Source organism: Mytilus edulis, chromosome 3 (genome assembly GCF_963676685.1).
Source record: "Mytilus edulis chromosome 3, xbMytEdul2.2, whole genome shotgun sequence".
NCBI classification, from domain to species: domain Eukaryota; kingdom Metazoa; phylum Mollusca; class Bivalvia; order Mytilida; family Mytilidae; genus Mytilus; species Mytilus edulis.
Genome location: NC_092346.1, coordinates 52,945,018 through 52,972,929, shown reverse-complemented (window position 1 = coordinate 52,972,929; position 27,912 = coordinate 52,945,018). Strand labels below are relative to the sequence as shown.

The following is a 27,912-nucleotide window of genomic DNA, read 5'->3' as shown; positions in this document are numbered from 1 at the left end:
TGTTTCATTATTTAGTATCTCCTAGATCTGGTTCCTTGGATATGTGGGAAACCTGTCCGCTCTACTTTCGTTTTGAACAGTTAAAAAGAAAAACCTATGCGCTGGTAATTCCAGCAACTATTTCAAAGTGAAAGCTGGGAAGCATTATTTCATCATGTTCATTATTATCTGAGAAAGCGTCACTTAATATAAAGAACAAAGGTAGACTAAAAGAAGATTAGATGTAAACTTTGCCGATAGTCGATATAAGTTTCCAATTTCGGGACCACATATATATGTACAACGTTTGATTATTGTTCTTTACCTGGAAGAAGAAAAAGGTAAGTGAAAATTCCCAAAGATCATAATCACAAGAGTTTGAAATCCTATCAATAACTGGTTGAAAATATGTAGGACTCTGAAGTGTGATGGGGACGCTAAAGTACGATGGTCTAAAGTGTGATGGCCCACGGAAGTTACGGGAAGTATAGAGTACGACACGTAGTTGAATTATGACGTAAACAGTCCTTTATACAAACCATAAATGTACATGCCGGATAATATATTTCATTAACAACTTATAACCCAAGCAGTCGGGAAGCAAGTGTCCATGACTTAATTGATTTAAACCTAACCGTGCTTTGTCGGCTGAAGCAAATCTGTGTGTTTTTTTCGGCTGCTGGAAGAATCGAGGACTTGTATCTGCAGTTTACTGTATAGATACAAAATATATACTCATTTAAATTCTTTTTACGTTAATTGCAGTTTACTGTATAGATACAAAATATATACTCATTTAAATTCTTTTTACGTTAATTGCAGTTTACTGTATAGATACAAAATATATACTCATTTAAATTCTTTTTACGTTAATTGCAGTTTTGTAAATAACTGATTGCTACAAAAATGGAGAAAACTTTGACAACATCTTCTTTTTCTCGCATTTGAATTAAAGCCCATACAAATAAATGTTACACATTTCGAAAATGAACGAAATTTGTCTTTCCAATTTTCAATAACGACTGTAAGGGGAGATGTTCTTTTAATTGGTAAACTGTGAGAATGTTAAGCTACACCAATGATCCAAATATTTAATATGCCCAAATTGTTAAAAACTCATTTCCAGGAAATATAGCATTTGGTGACACCTAAATTACTTTTTTAACAATAAAAACATGGTCGGTCTTATAAATTTAGAAACAATGATATAAGCCTACCAGTAAATCATGAAGCCTATCACATATTTATACAAGTTTAGCTTACTAGCTTTTGCAAAAGGACATGCATGTTCTTTAACATCCAATACATTCACGTTTTAAGCCTAATAATCGTACCATTTTGGTCAATTGCACTTTAGCGTGATATGCCATCGTACTTTAGCAAACAAACAACTATCTCACTTTAGCGTAAGGCACCACCGTACTTTAGCGCGACCATTGCACTTTAGAGTACCATCGCACTTTAGAGTCCTACAAATATACATATGTACCAAACTCGACTATCACAGTAGAGCTTCTTTCAAACTCCTGACAGTCCTGTGATCCTGTCAGGATTCTAACTAGTTCAATTATTAATCTACATCCATCAAATGTATGACTTCTTAAAAGGCTATTTTTAATTTTACTATGATGGTTGCAGTGGTGGGACTGGGAGGGGACCCTTTTTTTATGATCATATAAATGATCATGATGATTAATGCTTTTGTCATATTACACAATAAATATATATACAATATAATTTTTTGTGCATGTCTTAAAATATAAAATTTATTTGTACAAGATTTAGAAACTGGACCAAAAGCGAGGCTCACAGATTTTTTCATCTTTATTCGTAGCATGTATAAATAAATGTTATATTTGCCAACAATGTAGATATTATTTTTATCCTGGTATTTAAATCCAATGCTGGATTAACTACCATTTTTACATGTAGTTCTTGTTTTTACAAATTAACAGATGAAAATTATTAGTTATAAACTTTCAACAGTAAAAATTCAATCTTTTTTTTCGGTCAGAACTTGCTGTATAAACTTAGTTTTAATTAGTTTAATTTAACAGAATGAAGAAATAATAGAAATCTCATTGTGAAATACTAACAGCAAAAACAACGACAAACAGACACTAAGGTTCCACATCATGCACATAAAATTATAGAAGCAATTAATTTGTTTATACCAGGGTCTTCATGTAAAACAACATTATTAAAACAAATTCTAATTTGGTTTATACTTATTAAGCACCAATTGTATTTTTATTTTCAGTAAAAGGATGGAAGATAATCCTTCCAGATACTTCATATCTCATAGCAATAAATTTGAAGACCGTCATCTTGTAAATGATGTAGTTATTCCAAAGCTGAAAGATAACGGTATAAATATTTATGAAGAGGAGGACTTACAACCAGGGACACATGTCTTACCAGCCATTACAGGGTTGGTAGATAAAGCAGATAAAACATTGCTGTTTATCTCAGAAAATTCCTTAGGCAGTTCATGGTGTTCATTTGAGCTGCTGATTAGTTTGGAGAAATCTCAGAGGACTAACAGACTTGCAGTTGTTTTGTTACTTCATAAAATAGAAGAGTCTCAGGTATATAATATGGTATTGATTTCTAGCTCTTTTTAGTTTTACCACAGTTGCTTTTGATAAAAACTCTAACAAAAAAAGCTCATGTTGGCTTTGTATATTCTATTGCGCAATAGCAAGAAATCTTCAATTGCACAGTATTACAACATAGCAAAAAAAAAACCACTTGCACAATGTTGTGCAATAGAAAGAAATCTTCAATTGCACAGAATTGAGCAATAGCAAGAAATTTTCAGTTGTACAGTATTTCCAAAGCACAGTAAATGCTCAATAGCAAAACATCTTCTATTGCATAGTATAACACAGTACTAGCACAATATTGCACAATTAATATCACAGTATTACACAATAGCACAGTACTGCACAATATCATAGTATTGCACAATAGCACAATATTGGGCAACAGCAAGAAATACTCAATTTAAAATTAATACAAATATTTTAACCCATTTCAAATTTTTTAAAGATCTTTCACCACATTTATTTTGTGTCAGAAACCTATTTTATGTCAATTTTTTTTATCACAGTCCAAATTCAGACAGTATCAAGCTTGAAAATTGTGTCCAAAATTTGCACCAACTGTTTAAGGTCGACCTTTCCAGTCATTTCAGGCTGCATTTGGCAAAGTAATTTATTATGCTTTTCGCAAAAAATATACAGAAACTGTAAACAGCAAAAAAATTTCAGCAATAAGACAAGATTTTAAATAGGTCATCAAAGTTTTAGCTTTTAATTCCTCAAAATCCAGGTTAGTCTAGTTAGATTATAGATTCCTTAATTTTAGTAATTCGCTGAAACCATATAAATTCCTTCTAAGAAAATGCACATTGAAAGTAAATTTTATAGCATAACTTCAAATTTTGAAAGTGAAGAAAAATAATCATTCATAGTTTTATCTTACTTTGCCCAACATAAGCTAATATATAGCCGTCACTTGGTAACAGAAACTACTTTTAACCCAACTTGGCAGTAATAATGTAAGGAATTAGTTTTCTACAAACAATCCTCATTTTCTTCTGAATGGTAAATAACATTTCAAACTAAATTATTTTTAGCTTCCACATATTGCAGTTCTTCAAGAAGCTCGTAAAATACACTTTGATGAACATAATGATGAATGGGTGAGAGAAGTAGTGGAGGGATTACGAGGTTTGTGCATTATGAACCTAGTCTTTTATGTTTAAGGTCTTTGTCATTAGGCCCAGTTGATGTCCTTCAATAAGTTACATATAGATATTGCATAGTACTGTTTTCTCTTTAGACAAATATTTGTATTTCATACAGAGAGTGTGATCAAATCATGACAGGAAAATATTTAGCTAAGTGAATTTAAGGGCATCCTAGAATGATGCATGGGAAAAGCCTGACTTATACTGATTAGATAAAAAAAAAATATTTCAAAGCATAATCTTAGCTTTCCATACAATACAAATTCTTTTTCAGCAAAATGAAAGCAGGTTCAAATTATTCATTATAATAGTCCCCTACTGACTTCATCAAGGAGACTTTAAGTTTGCAATCTATCTGTCGTCTATCTGTCATCTCTGATTTTAGTTCTGGTCTGAAAATTTTGTGCAGAGTTATGGTCCTTGGACATAAAAAAAATCAGTCAAGTAATCAGTTTTCCCCCCTTTTTTTAGTCATGCTTGAAGATATTGAATTTTTCATCTGTAGGGGACTATGTATTGCCATGAAATACTCACAGAATGCTTGTTGAATTACATTCTTTTTGTCAATACTGTTAAAGTATTCAATTTCATGTCACATAAAATCAGGATAAGTTCTGATTCAATAAGATAGAAGGTACGTAACTTATTTTTAGAATGATGTTGTATTTAGTTTGTTTGACATACTGTAATATTTTAATGTTTTGTAAGTTTTGACCTCTAGTTAGTTTGCCTTTATAACTGTTTATTTGTGTACAGAGAAAATTAATGACGCAAGCTAATTTGACAAGTGGCTAGTTTTATTATCTGCAGTTAAAGTTGAACCATCAGATGTGATTAAGACCAGAAAGGATGTCTTGGTGTGTAGGGTAATAAAATTAGTTATGAATATTTGTTTGTCTAGAGATGAAGTAATTAAACTCTACGATAAATTTCAATTGGTCAAGCAACTGGGAGATTGTGTATCAGCTGTGATACTGTAAGGATGTGTATTGCTTAAAGGGGCACTATCTACGAGATTTATAAAAAATCAAAAGTATGATTATTTTTTGTTCAATCATTAATGAAAGTGAAATAGTGAAATAATAATTTGCTTTTATCAGCTAAAATGATCCAATTTTGTCAAATTAAGCTAATAAACATTGATAATGAATTATTCACTTGCAAGTGAGTAACTCAACCTTATTAAACCTGTATTCATGTGAACTCCAATCTAACCTCGTAGAAAGGGATAGAAAAACGCATGCAATGTCCGTGTACGGTTATTTAAAGGAAAAGAATGTCAACATTGAAAGTGAAGCAAAGGTAAATAATTTGATTAACTGATTCGATCCACAAAGAGTCATTCTTATAATGGTAAGGACGACGGTAAACATAAATTTTGAATCTATAATACAAAATTTAACAGACTTATAAAAATCCAATTGCATGTGTTGCTTAATCTATTTATATCTATGTTTATGTTTACATCGCTTATATGGTCATAGAAGGTCGACTTAATAGTTAATTAGATGGCGTCTTGGCTAAAATTTTCGCGAAACAAAGCTTTATCTTTTTGAAACCATTTCCTGTAAATTGTTTATTTTATACTTTTGAGTTTGGAAAAATGTTTTACATTGTTATAAATAAAATATGAGCATTTGAGTCAAATCTGTGAACATGAATTTGGCAGCTAGTGCCCCTTTAAAGTCTTGAATCAGTAAGATTCTGGAGGACTTGTATTTAAAGTTTATATGTTTAAACTTTGTAGCTAACTTTGTCTATATGTTGGAAGTAATGTACATTTGTTAATAAACTTGTGTTAATAAACTTGTATATATATATATACTGTATTAGTTAGTTACTAGGAATTTACCATAGGATATATTGTCGTGTCAAAGCTGGCTATGTCCGTCCGTCTGTGTCGGTGTTGACCTCCCCTAGGTCACCTTATAATACTGTCTTCTCTTCTAACCACTCAATATTAGAATATGATAGATAAAATAAAGAGTTTTCTATCATTTAGTGTCTAGATTTGTAAGTGAGGGAGACATAAAATAATTTCAAAACTTAAATTTATTTTTTAACACATCAGTTTGATAAGTATTCTTAAACTGTACATGTATGCAAATACAAAAATAAACAAGGATACACTAGTAGTATCCCTTTGCTTTCTTCAGGTCAAATATAATACAGTTGAAAGTTGAATGTTGAATGATAAATAATTGCATAGGATTCTTTTTTAGATGCTGTTAAAAGATAGTAGATTGGTTAAATAAAATGAAAAGAGCTGAAGGGAGATTTTTAGTGTGAAATCTTCTATGATTTTAAGATAGCTTTTCTTGATTTTTTCTTGCAGAAACAAAGACAATTGGTGACATCATGCCTGCTGGAAATGTTGCCCATGGATTAGTCTGGTCTCATTATTCAGGATTTCTACAGTATGTCTTGCCTGGTAAGACTATAAATAAACAAAGAATAGCGTATGGCTTTTTCAAAATCAAGTCTGTATTATCAACCCAAGACACCAATATATTAATCTCTAGAGCTTTGACGTCATGTCACATAAAAAAACATCTATGTGAAGTAAAAATGATAAAGTATATGTACATGTATGATACGGCTTTTTTATTTTCACATAGCGTATCAACCCTACACCCATATAATCCCTCAAGCAGTGCTCTTTGAATTATATTGTTGTCTTGAGTTGATAGGGATGTGATATTGAAAAATTCATATGATATCCTCTATTTATTATGAGCCAGTGCCCAGAGCTATAAATCTATGTGGTTTCGCATTTTTATACGACCGCAAAAAAATTTGCAGTTTTATATTGGTATCACGTCATCGTCAGCCTTGTCCAAAGACATTTGGTTTCTGGACAATAACTTTAGTATAAGTAAATAGAAATCTATGAAATATAAATACAAGGTTTACAACCAAACAAAGGGAGGTTGGAATTGATTTTGGGGGTTATGGTCTGAACAGTTTAGGAATAAGGGGCCAAAATGGGGCCCAAATAAGCATTTTTCTAGTTTTCAGACAAAAAATTGTTGAACTGTGTATAAATCACTCTGAAATTTTGCCGCAAGTTTCCAAACCACAAAGGAATGGTTAGGATTGGGTGGTGTCATGCTGCAACAGCAAAGTGTATTGCACAAAAAAAAAGAAAAAAAAGTGAGGGGTATTTTTTTAATTTTGTTTTGGGGGGATCAATTCACAACATCAAAGTGGATTGCACAAAAGCAAAAAAATAAAAAAATTAACAAATTCAAATCATATAACCAATTCTAAGTTCTTTGAATACAGCTATTCTTTGTAAGAACTGTTATTTGTCAAATATTTACAGTGACTTGACTGTTAGTGTTGCTCTCCGCCAATTGCAACTCATTCAAAATTTTGACCAAATTGCAATTTGTTTTATTAAACTTGGCTTGGCTGTTGGTTTTCCTCTTTGAATGGTTTTACACTAGTCAATGTTGGGGCCCTTTGTATAGCTTGCTGTTTGGTGTGTGCCAAGGCTATGTGCTGAAGGCCGTACGTTGACCTAAACTGGTTTACTTTTAACAAATTGTGACTTGGAGTTGTCTCCTTGACACTCATACCACATCTCCTTCTATCTATGTATGTAATATGGATTCAATTTTTCTCAGGAACCACCAAAACTTTTGTTTTCCTACATACTTGAATATTTTTTCCGTAATGTATGAAATTATCCTAGCATTTTTCTGAGGAACTACAAACAAAGCACCCTGAATTTTGTATCTAGTTTCAATTGAACTTTAGACTACACAAATAAACTTATCTATTTGATGTTACAGTGAGTTGACTATAGGTGTTACCGTTTACCTGTAGCTATTGTTCAACCAGATTGAAACATTGACAATACAATTGGGACATTTAACACGGTGGGTATGGTTGTCCTGCGAGAGAACGTTCTGTGCTGGTGATTTGGTCCTGTCAGGTGCTGGTGGGTCCTGATTCTGTGCTGGTGGGTTTGTTTACATTGTATCAGAATGGCAATAAAACGACTGTTTTGTTGCTTAATTTTTCTCTGATACGTCATAAGTACCATGCAAAGTATATTACAACAATATTATATTGCAAAAGTCGTGCAAGTTCGTTAAACGGAATTGACGCTGTGCTGGTGATAAGAAAAACGGTCCTGGTTCTGTGCCTTTATATTTTAGTTAAAAGTGGCATATATTCAAGATCATTGATGCTGTACTGTTATTGACTAATTAACTGTTGTCTGCTTTCTTGAAATTGACATTGTTGTGAATCTGTTTACTGTTATTATGAGAGAAAAAATACCCCTATTTTTTTAATTTTTTTTTTTAAATTAACTGTAATCTTATTTATTGGCCTGTTAATGGAACCCTTCTTGCCCCCTTTTAAAATAAGAACATATGTTTACGATTTTCGGGATAACGATCATTTTGCAAGATCACCAAAATACGTTGTAATTTTTACAATACTTATATAAAGTAGATGATGTGTATGTTTGTTGTCAATGGACAAATTTCCATAAGAAACCAAAGGAAGTATATGTTAACAACCAGACGTCATCGTATGACCTTCAACAATAACCCATAAAATAAAAATGTAAAAGGTTTTGCATAAAAATGGAGAGCAAAAATATAGATTTTTTTTTTTTTACATAAATAAGGCTGTTAGTTTTCTCGTTTGAATTGTTTTACAGTGTCTTGTCGGGGCCTTTTATAGCTGACTATGCGGTATGGGCTTTGCTCATTGTTGAAGGCCGTACGGTGACCTATAGTTGTTAATGTCTGTGTCATTATGGTCTTTTGTGGATAGTTGTCTCATTTGCAATCATATCACATCTTCTTTTTAATAAAACAATACAAATCTACAAAAACAAAAAACTGGCTTAATTTCAACTGGTTATCAACCCGAATCGCTATAAGATCATATATAAGCTCACCTGTGTCGAGGGGTTGTGTGAGGTTCATGTATTGTCTTGACGTCCGCAATTACAAAAAGATCTTTCTGAAATTACTTGACCAAATGTTACCAAATGATTTTTCAAGAGTGAATCTAGGAAAAAAAAATATTCATCAACAAACATGACCACTGTCTGTTAAAATGTATTCAAGTTTTTAGTTACAGCCGATTTCATTGAGTATGTAGGCAAAGGTAATATCTTAGGTTAGCTTGCTTGTTAGCTAAACTGTGAAGTCATTGTTAGGTAAGGTATACTACCCTCCTTTCGAAGTAGCCTGGTCCTACAGACAGAAAGATGTGTCATTTGTCGGACTAGTCTACTCTACTCTTAAAGTAGGGTAGTTTACATAACCTTTAACAATGACTTTTATGTTCAGCAAGCAAGATAACCAAAGATATTCCCTTTGTCTACACGCTCATTGAAATCGGCTTTAATATTGCAAAAGTTCAAGCAATTAGGGCAAAACTTAACGAGTAAAAAAAATCAAAAGGCTAATGTCTATCTACCTTGCACATTTCAGAAAATTCAGATCAGATAACGAAACTGGGTCCAGCAAAATTTATAAGCAATTTAATATTTTGACCCCACAGTTTCCATTCACCACAAATATTCTCGTTACAACGAATCATTTTAAATACAAAAATAGCAGTTGCAGCCTTTTGTTTATCTATTAATATATGTATACGGATAAAGTTATGAAAGGCAGCAGGGTCACCAGAGTGAGGAGTCCTTGTCATCTGAAATAAATGCTAAGCATTGATCTAGAAAGCGACAGATAATCATGACATTAAAAAAACTCTCATCTTTTCGACTTTTTTTCGAACAAATTGACACATAAAATGAATTATATAGTATTGTGGAATTTTTAACTTGTGTTCAATTCATTGGTTACATCTTTTACTAGAATAACAATCCTGTCAAGTATGAGCTGGGTAAAACGGCCCGGGTAAAATATTTCAGAAAAGAAGATGGAAATGTGAAAGTTTCCGTGCGTCAGGTGCAACAGCATACGAACAGCTAAAATGCCTCGTCAGGGTGGAAGCTATAAAGTCCACGAAAATTTGATTTAAAACCTATATTCGTTCCAACAAAGTTATTGAGATTTTGTTGAGAATTTTACCATCTACGACAACAAGATTTTTTTTTTTAGAAGTTACAGCTCTTCTATAAATATATGCAAAGCAAACTATTGATCAAATTGCGTGCTATGATTGTTTGGATGTTTGTAAACGACAGGTAAGTAGTCTGTTTACTATATACTAGAATTTGTTTGGACAATAAACATTAACTTCAATTCCTGTCAGTTTGTATTTGTCCAATCAAATCCCAGTATGTATTGAAACTCAGCCTACCTATTGTTTGAAAACATCCAAGCTAACATAGCAAGCAAGTCAATCATAGTTTTTTTGTGCATGCTTTTATAGAAGAGCTGTACTATATAATGCAAAGAAGCGTTTAAGTCTTTCGCCAAAAAATACTATCAATTTCTTTTTGTCCTATGTAAACTTCTGTACCATTTCCTTCCATTCATGATCATTAAATTGAAATAAATAAATTTGGTGTATTTACTGTCTTCTGATTGGTTAAATTATTAGTTTTATTTTCAATGTTGTCAATTTTGATGGCGACACGCCCACTCTGACGTTGTGTATTCATACGCCAACATGTGTGTACGTTGTTATTGTTAATATAAATAATATTAAAAGTTCTTTGAGCCTTATTTTTTATAGAAATTTATTTATAATGAATGGCAATAATTTATTTTGATTTTATTGAACCATAAAACTAATTTTTGACTCTTCACATTTTACATAATCCGCTTCGCGGATTATTCAATGTGAAGAGTCAAAAATTAGTTTTATGGTTCAATAAATTCAAAATAGATAATAGCCATTCATTAACTGTAAAATATTTCTTCGTACCTTCTTAATTCCTTTATAAGTCTTATGTAAATATAATTATGAAATAACTGGTGTGAGCACAAGATTCGCTGCACACTTTTAAAGTTCTGCTTCATCAAACATTAAAATGTGAACTTAAGTTTTGAGACTTTTTAATCGACACGATTGGGATTTTTGTATATGAGAACATGGTTTATCTATTAGTTGAAAATGCGGCTTTGAACTAGCTTTCAGTACCTGCGAGCATTCGTTGTTCAATAATGTGTGTCTTTGTGTTATTATTTTATGTGATAAATTGTTGTGTTGGTACACCACTGTAACAATGAATGGAGGAAATGAGGAGGGTTGGTTGGGTGGAAGTGGGGAGGCGTATGCGGAGCGCTAACAAACATGTCTATGCGGCATGGGCTTTGATCATTGTTGAAGCATCAATGTAAGGGGCATTTAATATCTTAATAAAACTATTCTTATTTTAGATACTATATATTGTTATCTTATATTGGACGAAAGATGTTGCCCTTTTATGTAATTATGTAACACAAGTTACGATCATTTGTAAACACATATTAAACAGCTAAATGGATGCACAAGAGCTAAAATAGGAGTCATAGATCCTATTGACAACAATTATCTGCCCAATTTTATTGATTTTGTAACATTTGTTTCAAATATGACCAACTTCTTATCCAAAATCACCAGCACCGTATCAGGACCTACCAGCACAATGACAGGACCCACCAGCACAGTATCAGGACATGAATAAATTGAGAAAATGCTAAATTTTAATAAATTGCAATGTTTTTTCACAAAATAGTTTTGTCGTGTGGATTGCGGTATAGAAAGCGGACTCTATGAGCATTTTTGTTTTATTTTTTCAGTTCTAGATTTTCTGAAAATGAGCATTTTTGGGTTACGCTTACTGAAACAGTTTAGAGGGTCAACTTTTTAATGGTTTATATATGAACCCATAAGAAACAAAATTGAAAAATGTCAACTGTTTTCTTCCATTTTTTATCAGTGAAAACGTCAAAAATCATCATTTTCGTCCTTGTTTACATTTTTTCATTGATCACCAGCACAGAACGTTCTCTCGCAGGACAACCATACCCACCGTGTTTAAATTGACCAGTTGGTTTGTAAGATTTAAATCTACCTTGATGCTACCTGTAAAAAAATTCATTCACCTAACCCAAAATTTCAGCATGCTTTTTTCCTAAAATTTTTCTTTACCTATGATTATTCTATCAATAATTTGAAAGGGTAGAAATGTTTTTAGGTTTTCATTGTTTAAATCCCCAGTATTGATAATATTTCTAAAATTTACCAAAAAATCTTAATCAGTAAAATATTTTGTTAACTGCATATGTAATATGCATGAAAATTAAAACTGTTTTTAAATAATAAATGATTCTTTAAATTTGTAACCCTCATACATAGTATTGTCCATTTGTCAGTGACACATGAAAAAGCTATCCAGGTGATTTTAGTTTCAATTTTCAGATGGATTATATGTTGTGCATTTCTTTATAATGTGCCTTCAAGATTTTCATTTTGGATTATGATATTTGCAGTGTTTTTCTTTGAAATTTATTATAAGAGGATTTTTGTGGAAAAAATACTGTGTTCATTGATGGAAATTCAATTTGCATAATATGGAATAAGTTATCTAAAAGGTTATAAAAAATCAAACGTGAAGAAGGAGAAATAATTGCAACACATTCATTATAAATTTTTGGATATATTATAAGATTGATTCACCTGTTTAAATGGAATATATATCATTGGAATTATCATGGAAATGAAACAAAATGTTAAATTCATAAAGTGGATATAATCTAATGTAGTGATAAAGTGAAATGAAAAAGTAAATTAATAATATTCAAAATATTCCTAATGTTGGGATAATATGAATGTGAAATTGGAAGTAATCATTATAAAGTTCTGGACCTAAAATTGTTTGATTGAAATATATACATGTAAATGAAATAAAAACTGAATACTGTGGATATATAAAATCAAGTGATATAGTGAAAATATATGAATAAACTTATCCAAAATATTTGTAAAGTGAGGATACTCATTTTAAATGTGATGGAAATAATCAAATATTGCAAAATTCTGTACCTGATTTTAGGATATATATCATGGGAAATTTAACAGAATACTCATATAGAGAGAAAATCTAGTTATATAGTCAAAAGCATGAACAAATATGCGAAAACTTTCATCATGTTCATAAAATTAGAAAAATGTTATAAATTATTTCTGATAAAGAAAATGGAATACTGGATGATCAGATGTAAAATATGTAGAGTAAATAAAATAATTCATTCAAATATGATTTTTATATTTCAATATGAATATACAATAACAATTTGTACAAGGAATATGTCAAAAACAATTTATTTTGAGTTTTTTCCCATTGAAAAGCCAAAGAGATATTAAGAAGGTTTTTTTCAACAATATACAAGAAATCTAAGCTCTCATAGTATTTGGCTATGAAAACATTAAAGAGGAAATGTAGTGAATTATATGACATGCAATTAAATTCCCTTATAAAAATATATATGTTGCCCCCTTCTAAAATTTTAAAAGACAGCAAAAAAAAATCTCTTTTTCCGTCTAAATGTTATGTTTTTTGGCATTTGAATGATTAATCATTTCAGGGAAAACATCCATTTCCATAACAAAAAGACTTATAACAATGTTTATTTCTTTACCTGTTTTAGGATTCTCTAATAAAAAAAACATGAGAAAAGTTTTTTTTTTTTTTTATCAAATTCACAGAACATGAAATAAGTGTGTGTCTAGTTATCAAATATAAGTAGAATATAGAAAGATTACCAAAAGGGCATGAAATATTCGGGTTACGAGTATTAAATACGCTGTGTCCAACGCAAATCGCGGTATGTCACAAATTGGAAATTTCTTTCATCAGAAAATTGTGGATTTATTTAATAATACACTGACTTTGTGTAAGCAAATTTGGGCTGTGAATGATTTCCAAAGTGCAAGAATCGTGGAACAAATTGGTAGAAAAAAAGAGTTCAAAAAGTCGGCAAACATACACATTGTGTACTAGAAAACCCTTAGATTTACCTATGGCTATTGTTTTTGTTTAAAAACACAAAATACCATTTATAATGTAATTATATATGCGTCACTTCTTGCATAACTTGAGAATCTTAAAAGCGCCAACTTTACTATTCCTGGCAACACTTGTTTGAGTGTTCATTTCACTCATAATACTTGTGCTGCATACCATTGCATTTGCATAAGTTTATGGGGACTACAAACCATCGCTTAGAGAGCAAAATAAATTTGGAGTTGGTAGTCAAATGAATAGAGAATTTCTCCATGGTTTTACTGTTTGCTGAAAATATGTTTCTAAAGTAGCAATTGCATGTAGAACAGTCCGCGTTGCAAATCAGAGATGTTTATTCAAGAATTATGTACGATTCTTTATACATGTTTAAACATGTACATGGTATAAGCTAAATTTTGTAATTATAACACTTGCATATATATGAAGTTCACGCCACAAGAAGGTTTCAAATTGAATAAAATTTACTGTGCCTATCCAATCACCTTTGGGGTATTATAATACCTACAGTGTTACCTGGATAAAAAAATTGTCAACACAATTTGTCCATTTAAACTGTACAATAGGTTTTGTGAGAGGTTATCAATAGGTGATCATTTAACTACCCAGTAAAAAAAAAATCACTAAAAGGTAAAATTTAAATGACTGATAGCTAGCTTGCTTTGCTTTCCTCATGTATCATGACCAATGTCCTGAATAGACTATTCTATTTAGATATGGAACATTTTAAGCCATTTCTCTTTGTGTCTCTAAACAGTGAAGATGGAAATTTCAATCAGTGAATTAAGTTTATAAAAAAAAAAAATATATGTTTGCTTCATGGGATATATTTTAAGTTTCTGATTTCTGATATGGAATTAAAGTGTTTGTGAAATGGATATATTTGGATAGCCCATCTATTTGTGAATAATTCTACAAAATGAATTATGTGTGTCTTGGTGTTTTCTAATGGGATATATTTTCATGTTATATTACGATTTCTGAATATTCAGGATCTACTTCAATTGGAATTACTGTTAAAAATTTATTTTCAATATACATTGTATAAAAAAAGAACAAATGGTTTAGTGAATAGAAATATTAGTGCTTAATTTATTCTTCATTATGAAAGTCGGATTTACAAGGAATGATTTATTTGTGATTGTAAGCAAAAATTTTTTTTTACAATAAATATCTTTATTAGAACATCTGTAGAAAGAACAAATTGTGTATTAAATGTAAAATGTCCTATACCTATATAGAATAGTCCGTTCTTCAGGACATTGGACATGAGGAAAGCAAGCTAGCTATCAGTCATTTAAATTAGCTCTGTCAAAAACAACCAGGTAAATCTACAGGTAGTTAAATGACCACCTGTTGATAACAGCTCTTACAATACCTATTGTACAATTTAAATGGACAAATTGTATTGACAATTTTTTAAACTGGCCAGGCAATAGGTAATTCACTACCACAAAGGTTATTGGATAAACACAGTAAAAAATAAAATCCTCCCACCCGCCCCATTTTTTTCAAAACTTTGGATGAAAATCTACTAATTAATTTTAGTTGGCCTTATTTTAGCAGATACTTTATTTTACATTTAGCCATTTTTATTCGACTTCATAACTATTTATCTTCGCTATTTTCTTATTTTATTTATGTGTTTATATGATTGATATCAAAGTTAGAAACTTTCAAGGCAAAATATATTTGCATTATTTCACTACTCATGAAAAATCTGAAAAAGAATCACTTGGAACTAGATGTGTCAAAGCGACACGAATGGCCCTGTCCCAAAAAGTTGAAAAATCTGCAATTTCAATAACACATGACTGTGATTTTCAATAATTTATCAAAGTCCAAAGCCTGTAATTTCAGCAAAAATTAGCGTAGAGGAACGAAACTTAAACTTGATCAGTAACTCATCGTGAGTAACTCACATACCAAAAATCAGCCCTATATCTGAAAGCATTTAGAAAAAAAAGTCTGTATAATTGTGATTTTCAACAATTTATCAAAGTCCAAAGCCTGTAATTAAATCAAAAATTAGCAGAGCGACTCAAACTTAAACTTGATCTGTAACTCATCATGGTTAACTCATAAACCAAAAATCAGCCCAATATCTGAAGGCGTTTAGAAAAAAAGTCTGTATAACTGTGATTTTCAACAACTTCTCAAAGTCCAAAGCCCGTAATTTCGGCAAAAATTAGTGGAGCGGAACAAAACTTAAACTTGATCTGTAACTCATCATAGTTAACTCACATACTAAAAAACTAACTATAGGTCACTAGCTGTACTGCCTTCAACAATGAGCAAAGCTCATACCACAAAGTCGGCTATAAAAGGCCCTGAAGTGACAAATGTAAAACAATCAAAAGGAGAAAACTACAGGCCTAATTTATGTAACTTGCCCTTGACTTGGGACAGGCACATACATAGAGAATGTGGCTAGGTTAAACATGTAAGTGGGATTAAAACCCTCCCCCTAACCTGTGACAGTGGTGTAACAGTACAACATAAAAAAGAACTATAAAAATCACTTAAAAAAGGCTTAACTCATCAGATGGATACAAATAGAAATACATAAAAAAAAATACACAGTGGATGTGGAAGGGTACTTGTATATCCCATCAACAAAAAGACACTAAGTACAGATCTGAGAGTACTCAGTTACTGACAGCTAGTTCAATGCCACTAAGACCTAATAAAAAAAATCATGCATTTAAGACTAAATGGTCAGTTTTCATATGATTACAGTTTAACAATTAGACCCAATTCACAAATAAAATTGGATGAACATAGAACACAGAATTATGATGAATCTTTATATGCTATTTTAATGTTAGTTTCATGAGGGAAATATTGTTTTGTAGAAGTTTAATTTAGTGAATAACTTACTGTTTTTTTTGTGTTTTTTTTATAAATGATATGGTATGATTGCAAAGGAGAGAACTCTCAACAAGAGACCAAATTACACAGAAATTAACAACTATTCTTCACTTTAGGTCAACATACTACCTTCAATAATTAGCAAAACCTATACAGTATAGTCAGCTAGCTGTAATTGATCCAGAAATGACAAATGTAAGAACAATTCAAAGGAGAAAACTAACCACCTAATTCATGTACAAAGTAATGAACTAAAAACAAATATGTACACAGCAATGTTACAAACAACAACCACTGAAATACAGGCTCCTGACTTTGTTTCAGAACTGGAGAAAACAGTGAAAGAGTCTGAATGGTACAAGAATTTGACTGAAGAAGTAAGAAAAAATGTATCCTGTAAATTATATGAATTAGTGCCAAGGACGTGTGATGTTAAATATGATATACCAAAGGAAGATGACAACATCAAGTATGTTACAAAATTTGAAATAGAGACCTGGAGAAGTGGAAATTACAGAAATATGTCTCTAAAAATGTACAGTATTACCATTGAAGAAGAGGTAAATGTTCACAAAATACAAATCAAATCTTTAATCCAAAGCTAGAGAAAGTTTTCAATTTTCAAAGATTTTTTGTTTTAAATTTTTCAAAGATTATAACGTTTTCAAAAAGAGAAAATGAATGTATGAAAATAATTTTGTCATGAGATTACTTTATTTTAAAGATTTTGTTATCACAATTTCTAAATCAGCTCTGAAAGAAAATGCTTAGAACAGGTAAACTCTATACCATACTTTCATAAAAACATAAAAAATCTATCAAGCAGCTTATGTCACTAAGACAGTTGAAAAGACATCTAAAAATGGACAAAATATGGTAATTAACATCATGCAAGTTGTCAAACTTTTTTTCAAAATCATGAACATATTGTTCGAATTAAACATAAAAGTAACAAACTACCAAAATATGCTGTTTACATCCTATTTTTCAAAGGACAAGAAAACAATTTAACTACATGTAATAGTTTTCTGACTAAGGATAATCACATCAAAAAGAGGCAGCATTATACAAGTTAAACATAATGGTACATGTATTTCTTGTATAGACATTTGTCTTTTGTTGGACTGTTTGCTTTTTTGTTTTTTGTGGTATGTATAGTTAGCTTTATCATTGATGTATACACCACATCTCATTTTATTCAGGTTTGATTAAAATATTTTTAGACTTGTTACTGTATGTGTGAGTTTCCTAGTGTGATTGGTACAATGAAAGTAATGGAGGACAAGCATTTGGCCAGATTTTCTCACACATACCCAGGAGGAGTCAGAGAAGAAGGCTCCACAACTGCTGCCCAATTTACCACTGAAGACAAGGAGTTACAGTTAGGAAGATTTTACTACACTATGAATTCTACTCTTAATCATTTTCTTGACTGTATAGACACAGCTCGAGTATTGCTATTCAATGGTATGTATTAAAGGAATTCCTTAAAATTGTTAGTTCATAATTTCATTGCATGCCAGGATTATAATTTCTATGCTACTGAATATTTTTTGAGGTATTTATTTACCTATGCTAGATTTATAAGTTTTAGATTCAATAGTACATGTAGTATTATTTCAATAACATTAATGTCAATTATTTTGCTTATACATGTAGATGTTTTCATATTTGCAGATTATATATTTCAAGCAGCATGCTTGCTCCAAATTGAGATTGTTAGTCAAATTTCTAGCTTTTTATACAATTGCAAAAAAATTTGTAGTCATATATTGGTTGTTGTCAGTGTTGGTGTCGGTGTTGTCCGAAGACATTTGGTTTCCGGACAATTACTTTAGTATGAGTAAATAGAAGTCTTTCAGTCAAACTTCAGACTTATCTGCTGTGGTTTAAAACTTCTGTACTGTTCAGAAATTTCATTTGCAATCAGTTTATAGATCTGTTCCTTCTATTTTCAGACTTCTAGTATTTGTTATTTACCTGATCATATTAACATCATACTGAATTTACTGCAAGCAAATTGTTTGAACATAATTACTGTATTTACTATAATAAATAAGTTTGAAAATTGACTGAATAGTTTGCTGTTCAGTCTTAAAGGAGCTGTTCAGATCCAAATGACCCTTTCATATCAAAATGATCTCCCCCTGAGGTATTTTTTACATTGCAGATGAAAATAAGAAAAATCAACTTTCAAAAATTTTGATGGATGCCATAAAAAAAGACTTAAAAGAAGAAAATTTTCAGGAAAAGAAATTTAAGGTATTTTTCATTTATTATGACCCATCCACAAAGTTGTCAGGGCCTATAGTTTTTCCTTTTTCATCATATTTTTTATATGTGAGTCAACTATGATGATTTACAGATCAAGTTTAAGTTTGGTTTCGTTCTGCTGATTTTGTCAAGATAACAGGCTTCAGGCTTGGAAAATTTTGGGAATTTTTTTTTATAAAGACTGTGAATCTGAGTGCTTTCACATATTGAGCAGGTTTTAAGTATATAAGTACATTATGATGATTTACAGATCCAGTTAACGTTTGGTTTTGCTGCACTAATTTTTGTCCAAATTTTTGGCTTAGACCTTGAAAATTTTGCAAAAATAACAGTTATAGAGAATTTGTTTTCTAAATGCCTTTACATATTGAGCTGATTATTTGAATTTGAATCAACGATGATGAGTTACAGATCAAGATTATGTTTGGTTCTGATCTGCTGATTTTTGCCAAGTTTCAGGCTTTGGACTTTGAAAATATCATGATAATAACAGTTATACACACTGTTATTCTTAAATTGATCAAGTTTGAATTTTTGTTAGTTTTACCCTTCTAGAGATATGCCACTATACATATAATAAAAAACGCTGAACTTTTCTTTTCCAATCTCTAACTTTATAGTTTGCCTCAATCAATTACCACAAAATACAGATCAAGTTTAAATTTTGGTGGTGTCACTTCAGCCTTCTCAGGGTTATGCCTGTTTACAAAAAAAAATATTGCTTAATTGTTTGTTTTCTTTCTCCAACTTAAGTTTTCCTTAACCAAATGTTATGAAACTTATACACAATACTTAATACCACATAACTCAGATCAAGTACAAATTCTGGTTGGGTCACTTTTACTGTTCTCTAGTTATGTCCCTTTATAACTTTATATATTATGCAAGCAGGGGCATCATCTATGTCTTCTCTGTTTATCTATTTTTTGCCCTGGAATATCATATGTCAGTTTTTTTTTGAGTTATGAATTTGACTCTCCCTATGGTATCTCTTTCAGGCTCTGCAACTGTGACAAAACAAAATTTATTTTCATATGCCACCAAGCTTTATCTGGTTATGCCAGTTGGACATGTAACAAAATCCTTCCTGGTACTATGCTTATTTGCTCAAAACCTATCTTACAATCTCATACACCTATATGAGATTGTTGTCTTATTTAGTTTATGATTAAACGCTTTACAGTATATTTGTTTAGCAGTTGCTCACAGTACATCTTGTTGTATGTATCTTTTCAGAAAGGTAATCAACCTCCACAGATTGACAGGTTAGAGTCTGAAGAAGAACTAAGGTATGAATTCCAAGTGTATGTTGCTCGTACAGACCACAATGATGATAGGCAGAAGGCACAGCATATAATGGATTATCTTAGGGAAAAGGGGATTGCTGATAGTGATATATTAGATGCTGATTCATTTTTAGCAGGGTCTACATGGTCTCAAAAACTGAAGGCAGCTTCATGCAAATGTCGATGGTTTATCTTCCTTTTGACCAAAAATGCTCTTCAAGATAAGTCCTTAAATTATAATGTTATATCAGCACTGGGTGATAGCATATATAAAAGAAAAGTTCGAGTCATTCCTGTTGTGGACCGCTGTGAAAATTTGTTTATTCCTGAGGCACTGAGATGGATCACTTATGTTCCATTTGACATAAATGGTAGACATTTGGAGAGTTTATATAGTATTGTCAGTGGTATGTTTCTTTTCAATTAAGCACAAGGGAACGAATTTAGAAAATCATGTTTCAATTAGACCAATCTGAAATAACTTGCTTCTTGCATGCAGTTAATTTTTTATGATATAAAAAAGAAGATGTGGTATGATTGCCAATGAGACAACTATCCACAAAAGACCAAAATGACACAGACATTAACAACTATAGGTAGTTATTATGGTTAATAATAAGACTAGCATATACACTAATAATTCTGGTGACAAAATTATTTGTTATCCACCAATTTAGAATTTGATCCATGGAGATGCTATAATTTATAAGTTAAACTAGAAAAAAGACATTCAATTATAAGTCAACAATTGTTCAGATGACTGAATGTCTGCACAGAAAAAAATAAAAGAGGGGGTTCCTCCATCTAGACTGACCTGCAGTTTTAATAAGTAAATGCCCATCAACTGTATGTTACTAGTAGATAATCTTTGAAATATTTCTTACATAGTACAAAAAACTATAGCTTCATCACTTCTATAAAGGCTGCATAAGAACACAGATTTATTTTATTGAAATTAAAGTCACTGCAAAGATTCAACTTTCAGTACAGCAATTTGGAATACTAGCTCATACTGTGGATTCATTATTATTCGACGGATACCAATTTCTGTCGGTTTCATGATTACAGGTGAACTGCGAATTCAAATGTTCAAAGAATTACAAATTTTCTATGGGCTTTGTTTGCAGAGATTGGCAAAACCATGAAATTAAATATCCTAGAAAATGGAAGTTTTCCTCAATTTTTGAAAATTGATACCCACAAAAAAAAATGAATCTGCAGTACTACATTTGATTTTCATAACAAAATTTTTTTTTTTTTTCATCTGAAACTTGTTAAGGCCCTTGCATAAGTTTTGAGTAAAATGTTAGTTGTAAGACCTTATGTGAAATTGTTTTTTTAACACTAAATGAAATCATCCTTGGTTACAATGTGAATGCACAGCTTATCTAAATTAAATGCAATTTTTCACAGCCTTCAAAATTGTAAAAGGCTAAAAGATAGTTTCGAATAAAATAAGTTTGGTCTTTAATCAGGAAGGGATATTCCAATGGAGACTCAGATGGTACTGCCAGCAGGTGATGTGGCCTATGGTCTAGCTTGGGGATATGTCACAAATTATCTGATGAAGATATTACCAGGTATGCTATTGTTACATGTGACATACTCTTTCTTTCTCTTATCCATGTGCATTTTTCTTTCACTATACATTATCAGGGGTTGCTCTAAACTAAAAGTTGAAATATTTTTATCAAACTGTTTTTTCTGTAGGCTTTCAAGAGAATCCCAATACTTTAAATGAGTTACAACTTAAGGTCAAGTTACAGTAAATGGGCTATGTCACAGATTTCAGTAAAATTTTACATTCAACTCTGGCTCCATGAACTGAAAATGTAAAAAAAAAAAAATGCATTTATCTTATTTATAATTTAGAATATTTCTGATTGAATTCTTACAAAATGGGGTGAATATTTGTATAGAAAGCACATAAAATTGGCATAAAAACCTTCTAAAATTTGTCTTAAAATCATCAAATTTCTGATTTTTCTAAAAAAAAATATATGTTGTTAATTTGTAAATTTGTATAATGATGCAAAATAAAGATAGGGTCACCAACTTCTTTTTACAGTATACATCATTCAAAGTTGTGTTCTTTGTGAAAAAATTCAACAAAACTTCGAAATAATCCTTATGTCACCGTGTTGATTTTTGACATTTTGGCAATTTGAAGACAAATTTTAGAAGTATTTTGCCGATTTTATGTGCTTACTTTACAAATATTCACCCATATTGAAAGAAATAAATCTGCAATATTTCAGATTATAAAAGAGATAAATATATTATTTTTTACTATTTTCAGTTGAAGTTCAACGAGCCAAAGTTGCATGCAAAATTTTAGAAAAATCTGCGATACAGTCCATTTACTGTTTCTTGACCTTAATATAAATAGGTATCACATTTTTTCCTTATCATCTCAATAGAAAGCTGATTAGATATTGTATGCCTAAAAAAGAAGATGCTTTGGCAGCAATCATAGTCAAATAAAATCCTAGTCAAAATAAACAACAAAAACAAAAATTGTTCAAAGAGTATTATACAGAAACTTAAGATGTATAACAATTTTAATACAAATGTTTACAAATTCTTTGAAAATTATTAAATTTTGAATATTTACTGCATTGTAGAGGTTTTAAATGGAATTAGTCCTGCTTTTGAGGAAAATGCAGTTAAAAACTTCAGATGTCCTCACAAGCTGTTCATAGTCATTCCTAAAAGTTGCAGTGCTGGTAATGTTTTGAATGATAAACAGAATGACTCTGGAAGGATTGAACACTTTTCAAAAACTGCAGCTGTGTATCCATTTGGACCAGGTCGAGCATTCCACTGTAATATTTATAAATTGTCACCAGGCAGTTTTAATAATGAGGTACAGTTAAAAAAATAAATACTTTATTTGATAATTACACAACTAATTGTCTAATAACGTTTTTAGAAAAAAAAATAATGATCACTAGATAAAAGTACTAGTAAATTGCCAATAAGCATGCCTAAGACACCTAATTTTTGACAGATGTGCAACTTTTCAACTAAACAAACAAAATTTACATTGTTATTTATACTTTCAGAATTTTTATTAAGTTTCAAAATTTCAACTCTTCTAAATTCAATTTATAAAAATTATTGTTATATTTCAACATCCAAATTCAGATACAATTTCACTCCTGCAGAATTTAAGTCTTAGAGGAGAAGTGTTTTTAGAAGGTTTAGAGATGGAAAAGGACAACAAATGCACATATAACATCTATTGGCGTCTGTCGTCGTCTGTTTGTTTGTACAGATTTTCTCCTCTGAAACTACTGGGCAAAATTCAAGCAAACTTTGCCGCAATCATCATTGGGGTATATAGTTTAAAAGGTGTGTTCCATGACCCGGCCAGTCTACCAAGATTGGGGCCATGGCTAAAAATAGAACATAAGGGTAAAATGTAGATTTTGGCTTATATCTCAAAAACCAAAGCATTTAGAGCAAATCTGAGGTGGTAAAATTGTTGATCAGATCGATATCTATCTGTCCTGAAAAATTTCAGACGTATCAGACAACCCGTTGTTTGGTTGCTTCCCTGGAAATTTTTCAGTTTTTGGTTGTTATCTTGCAAACTATTATAGATACAGATAAATTATAAACAGCAGTAATGTTCAGCAAAGTAATATCTAAAATTATTCAAATGAAGAAAATGATCAATTGACCCCTTAAGGAGTTATTGCCCTTTAAAGTTAGTTTTCACAAATTTTCGCAAATTTTTGTAATCTTAAAAAAATCTTCTCCTCTGAAACTACTGGGACAAATACAACTAAACTTAGTTACAATCATCATTAGGGTATGTAGTTAAAAAAATGTGTCAGATGATCCCGCTTGCCAAACAACATGGCCAACATGGCTAAAAAAAGAACATACGGGTAAAATTCAGTTTCTGGCTTATATCTCTAAAACTAAAGCATTTAGAGCAAATTGGACTATGGGTAAAAATGTTAATCAGGTTTTAAGATCTATCCGTCCAGAAATTTTGAGATGAATCAAACAACCTGTTGCCCCTGAATTGGTAATTTTACTGAAATTTTGCAGTTTTTGGTAATTATCTTGAATATTATTAAAGATAGAAATAAACTGTTAACAGCAATAATGTTCAGTAAAGTAAGATCTACAAATAAGTCAAATGACCAAAATTGTCAATTGACCCCCTTAAGGAGTTATTGCCCTTTCAAGCCAATTTTCAACAATTTTTCATAAATTTTTGGTAATCTTTTACAAAAGTCTTCTGAAACTAAAGCAGTATAACAGTTGCATAATTTCATGTATCAATAGTTTATAAAAATATCAGGTGAGCAACACAGGCTCCTTGGAGCCTCTAGTTTGTTTTTTTAAACAAATATCTTTGGTTCCCTAATGTGATTTGAATCTTATTGTTTTGTTTTACTCTTTCAATTCCAGACTTAAAAGATTTAACCTAATTGCAATTTATATCATCACATCTATCATTCAGTTAGTATAAAAGTAATTTGACCAAACTGCTCCAGTAAAACCAGGGTCATGGCATGAATGTTAGTGCTTCAATCCTAAGAATATTACATATTTCTTATATTTGAAATTTAATACATGCATTAAATTGACACTGCTTTGTGAAGTTTGGAAAAAAATGTTACCTACTGAATATTTTAATGAGATGAAACAAACTAGGGTAGTGTTAGATTAGTGTATGAACTGTAATAAGATCAATGAATTACTCAATGTCAGGTCACTATAAAATTTGGGTTAAAAAGTAAAGTGACAAAAACATAATAGAGGGTTCATAATAAACTATGACTTTTGAACACCAGTATACTACTGTTGCCTTTATTTTACGGCTTAATGAGGAGGGAGACATCTCAAAATTCAAAGGGCTGTTACTGTCTAATTAGTTTGAACAAATATTGACATTCAGTGCTGTGCTTAATAGAGTACTACGATGGTGAATAACAATTGTTTGTAAAATGTTGAATTTTTGTAGGAAATGTACTTTGTTGGGCAGTATGCAGCACCTGTGACTTGCTTACAAGAAATGAAAACATGGAATATTGCTGGAGTAAACCTGGAAACTATGGCATCAGAGGCTAATAGGTTTTATGAAATTGTTAGTCAATTGATGAGAAATGCAGTACCAGAGAAGGCTCAGTATTGTGAATTTATTTACTATGACGGTAGGCATTGTATAATTAATAGCAAATACTGCATTAGATTTGTTCTTTCTTATGGAATTATCTAAAATACATGTACTAGGATGTAATCACACCATTGCATATCTACATATATTGAAATTAATGTACTTTTCAAATGTTCCAATCTCTGACATAATGCATAAAAGAAAAAGGTGTTAAATTATTGACTACATCTTAAGAGCTGTTATACTCAGGTATAAACAATTCATAAATTCATGTTAAAAACTCTAATGACAATGAGCGACCAAATGTGATTCTGGTTCATATAAAAAAGATATGCAAGGTTGCTGTAATAAAGTGGAAGTAATTGTGGTATTGAGTTGTTTTTCTGAAATCTCTCAAATGAAGCTTGACTTTAGGACATGTATTAGGCCAATCTTGAAGATTTAGAAGGACTTTGTTTTCTGAGCAGACATATTTAATGTGATGGAAATATTGAAGTTGTAAATTATTCCTAGTGACCTGAAAGTTTTGAAATAAACTTGAAGCTATTATATTAGTTCATGATATTTGTAAGCAAAAAAAATATAAATCAATATGAAACATGCAAAAATAAGACCATAACTTATTAAATTTTAAACCTTTTTTAATACAAACCATCATTTGAAATAAATGTTTTGGATATTAACATAATATATGTAATGAATTTTTATTTCAGATATGACACATTCCTTAGCAGATATAATGGAGCAGAAAATCCAGAGTATGAAAGATTGACAATGAAAGGTTTACTGGACCTGTTATCTTAGATTTTTTTATTGCAATGTCCCAAATCTTTACTGGTGATATGGATATCTCATTTCTTTGGACACAATCAACATAAATGCTGATCTCAGTCAGCTAATCATACTTATTATGTGATAAATACTTATCTGATTTATATCATTTGTGACTTTTGGTTGTCTCATTATACCTATGTTGCATAATAATCCAAGTTTGGTTTAGGTCAATTCATACTTGAAAAAAAGTGTTGGAAGTGCAGAAAGAAATATTCCTTTACAATTTTTAAAAGGTAAATCAGTTATTCTAAAGTTGGTGAACATTGGTCTACAAAACAATTAAAAACTTTAACTGTATTGAACAATAACTCATTATATCAACTTTTTATGTGTAGTCCTGTTTTGTATAGCACATCTCCAAGCAGTAAGAGTTAAAAAGAACAGAAAAAGAGCACTTTTACATACACATATATTTCATTTCCATCTCATATCAATTGATTATATTGTTATTGTTACTTTTAAACAAGCTTCTGGTAATACAGTTGTATATTTAAAGATTTTAGACGACTCATATCTTTCAGCCCCATATGAGGCCGAGAGGTCTACATGATTTGAGATATTTTTTTTAATTTCATTCCATCTGAACATTCCTGCCTCTGTTTTTTTTTTATTTTTACCTTTTTAATAGCAACTTTTTATAGTAATACAACAGGTTAATGATTAAAAGTGTCAGATTTTCATTGTACATAGATTAGTAATATGAATTTGTATACACTTGATTTTATTTTCCATAGTTTTTTGTTAAAGAGTAATGATGTATCATGTTTTTAAACTCAACAAAATATTATTTACTGTTAATTATGTGAAAAAAAAACTTTACAATATCTTATTTTCAGAATTCTATATAGCCTCTTACTTCTAAACTGGATCAGTCAATGAAGTATTTAGTCAATTACTTTAGCATTTCAACTTTCAAACAGTCTGTTAGCTTTTCTCTAGTTCACTTCATGTATTTTTAAATGCCAAAGATGTTTATACATACTAATTTTTAGAATTTATACCAAATAGAAATTTGTTTCATCTTTTACTTGTTATGCCAAACCTACGATAGAAGAGGGGCATTATGTTTTTTCTGGTCTGTGCATCCGTCCGTCCACCCGTTCGTTCGTCTGTCTGTCCGTCTGTCCCATTTCAGGTTAAAGTTTTTGGTCAAGGTAGTTTTTGGTGAAGTTGAAGTCCAATCAACTAGAAACTTAGTACACATGTTTCTTATGATATGAACTTTCTAATTTTAATTCCAAATTAAAGTTTTGACCCGAATTTCACGGTCCACTGAACATGGAAAATGATAGTGCGAGTGGGGCATCCGTGTACTATGGACACATTCTTGGTTTTTTTTTATGTTTTTTTTTTTTGTACATTTACACATCATTTCCATGTTACTTATTTCCCACTAGATATATTTTGTTTTAAAATTTGTTGTATTTTACATTTCAATTGATTATATTGTTGTTACTTTTGAAACAAGCTTCTGGTAATACAGTTGTATATTTAAAGGTGTTTTTTTTTAATTTGTTGTATTTTACATACTTAATTTAGATTTGAATTACATATACATTTGAATTTTGCAATAAGATAGAAGTATCCAAAATTTGATGCAATTCATACCAAATTTTATATTTGTCAGAGGTAATGGATGTATGTAGGGTACCATGACATTGATATATGGTATTTACAGCCATTTCTTTTTAAAAAATGTTATATTTTTTCTAAAAAAAATGTTTGATGTGTTTAGAACTTTGAAATAATAAATAAAAGTCAGAAATATCAAATAAAATGTAAACTGAATTTCTATTTTATAATTTCTTTCTGAATAAACATGTCAAAGACA

General features: G+C 30.7%; 1 protein-coding gene across 1 annotated transcript; it reads left to right on the top strand.

Moving 5' to 3' along the window:
- The first annotated feature begins 13 nt into the window (after positions 1–13).
- Positions 14–27,912, top strand: LOC139516815 (uncharacterized). The gene is made up of 12 exons (XM_071307140.1): positions 14–320; positions 2,240–2,567; positions 3,620–3,713; positions 6,069–6,164; positions 16,875–17,110; positions 17,774–18,017; positions 18,721–18,812; positions 20,061–20,517; positions 21,586–21,690; positions 22,735–22,976; positions 25,095–25,284; positions 25,961–27,912. Exons 2-12 carry the CDS (start codon positions 2,247–2,249, stop codon positions 26,017–26,019), a joined length of 2,136 nt encoding a protein of 711 aa, XP_071163241.1. The 5' UTR covers positions 14–320; positions 2,240–2,246; the 3' UTR covers positions 26,020–27,912.